Below are 2425 nucleotides of genomic sequence, written 5' to 3'. Positions count from 1 at the left end.
CTAGTGTTCATCCAAGTGGATTGACCATTGTGTAATAAAGTAAAACTGATTAATCTGGCCACATTTTGTATTGTGATTTGATCCGCAGATTCATTTTGATTGCACATTGTGTTACACGTTCAACTGATACAGGAATTGACTTGACCGCTGCGGAACACGGACCGGACTTACTTTTCCACGGTAGTCAATTTCCACCCCATTGTAGACATCTCTGTGCTCGTAGTCATGGAAAACTTTGCCTTTAAACGGATTTCTGGGATAAAAGAATTAAAAGTGGCGATTTGTCTTCCGGGAGAAATTAACATGTAGGTCGGATAGAAAATGAAAGGCTCGCAAATTCATTTCAACCTGGGTTCGCTGGATTGTTTTGGAATACATTTTCACGACGATGAGTTTACCTTCTGTCACATATAATAATAATCCTTTGCGCAGAAATAATTTAGGTATCGAACAATGATAACCGTTGATTGCACAACAAACAATACTCCAAATTTGGTGCGAAAATGTAATTTTTGGGTAAATTTAGATTCAAGCATCACCAGTAGTAGATTTCATGAGCCTACCCATATTTAGTGCCCGTGAATGTTACTCGATTGGACAGGAAGCGAGATGGCTCAAGTGGATGAAGCGCGAATTTACTCACCGGAAGTTCCGTGGTTCCAGCCCTACCTCTGACTTCCGATCGCTTCTGTTTAGGCTTGGGAAACATGGCAGTAATCCAGATCTCGTGCATCCTTCGTGTGTTATGGCAGCTAGGCACCTTTAAGATGCTACAGCCGAAGGAACAATTGGGCAAAAGCGACTTAGGATTATTACCGTCGCCGCGCAGAAATCAAATTTTAATGCTTCTAGAAGGTCTTTTCTCCTCTCCGGATGCATAACAAAATGTTTAGCTTACTATATTTTCTACTTACTATTTGCACCGGCTGGCTGGTGCACTAAAACGACATCTGGTAGCAGCACTGGAATGATATCTAGATATCAATGTGATTCATCTCAGACTACTCACACGAGTAGGTATCATTATCACCGTCGTCATTCTCATGAATATAATCAACATGTGCTCTTTGAATCAGGGTTCTATGGCGTCTACAGTCATGAAAAGGCATCAACCAACAGAAACTCTGATGAGACATCTGAACTGACATGTGAAACCCCATAATTGCCTTTAACTCAAATTAAAAAAATTATATACATTTGAAATACGGAACAACAATGAGGCGTGATACAGCCAGAAAACCAAGCAGGTTGCTACACACTAATTGTTAGCATATAGCGAAAATTGTACGCGATATTTACTTGGGATTGCTTGCAATATCGTCGTAGGCGAAAGTTATTATATTCTTCGCTGGAACATTGTTTTTACGCACAAGTTGATAAGCATGGAAAACGTCCGCCTGAATGAGAACACAAATGACACGTGAATTTATGATAACAGGCAGAGTGGGATATGGAGGCCAAAGAAGGCAAGCAGAGTGTGTGCGATAATCCATGGTGGAGTACCAGTTATCCCAACAGTATGTGTATGCATTATCTCCTAAACAGTAAGCATGATTCTATTCTAGAAGGGCTTTTGTGAACCAAAGTTCCAGATTCAGTCGTGTCCGAACAACGACCTGCTCACCGAATCTGTACGAAATTTGTATCCAGTGACTTCGAAAATACTCCGAATTTGTCTTTCGCTTGTGTTTTAGATAAATAGCCACACTGCGGCGAAAATCATCTCGCAATAAAATATTACCCACTGAATCTTAAGAATGGGTACAGACGCACTAATTATGTGTAACATGTTCAATACGATTGTCGTATAAGTCCATGCAAATGACGGACGAGCGGACGAAAGAATTTGACCAAGAGGAATTTCTGTATGTTTATACCAGATACACGCTACTTGGTCTCACGAAGAATTATAGATTTATCCGCTCAAATTGGCTGGCGATTCCGGTGTTTTCACCGTAACAGTCAACGTTGTTGGTACGTCAGTGGTGTTTGTTGAGTTTTCCGATTCCTGGTTCACACAACAGGCGCTCTAGTCTAGGGTACCGCGTAGCCCGGGAGCGTTAGTCTAATATAATGAAGAAACAATGTTAGTGGTGGCTTGAAAACCATCGAACTAATGTTTTATACAACACCATACCCTCCAAACACAGGCCGTGATGTTTCGTAAAATAACGGGACAATAAAAAATTTTGGGCGACAAAAATCGTATTCCGATCAACGTGAATCACACTATGCACCTCAGTAACATCTGAGTTTATTAGGACGGTAGAATCGAACCCGCCCAAACCATAATATCGCTTTACGACAAGGAACTGCTGACGAAAGCGAATACAGGCGACGAAATGTGTGTTCATTAGTGAGTTGATTAGTGTGTCCATTAGTTGGGGCTTCTTTCTACTGCCTTTTCGAGTGAAATATCACAACC

The 2425-nt window shown here is 41.1% G+C and overlaps 1 protein-coding gene across 1 annotated transcript; it reads right to left on the bottom strand.

The window, feature by feature from the left end:
* Positions 1–171: 171 nt before the first annotated feature.
* On the bottom strand, positions 172–1493 carry T265_15884 (hypothetical protein; the record flags this gene model as incomplete). The annotated part of the gene is made up of 2 exons (XM_009179293.1): positions 172–253; positions 1300–1493. Coding segments are annotated over 2 exons (276 nt in total), but the record flags the coding sequence as incomplete, so codon positions are not given.
* Positions 1494–2425: the final 932 nt, after the last annotated feature.

The sequence above is a fragment of the Opisthorchis viverrini genome, assembly GCF_000715545.1.
Source record: "Opisthorchis viverrini unplaced genomic scaffold opera_v5_1685, whole genome shotgun sequence".
Taxonomy (NCBI): Eukaryota; Metazoa; Platyhelminthes; class Trematoda; order Opisthorchiida; family Opisthorchiidae; genus Opisthorchis; species Opisthorchis viverrini.
The sequence above is the reverse complement of the archived record's forward strand: the minus strand, read 5'-3'. Positions and strand labels throughout refer to the sequence as shown.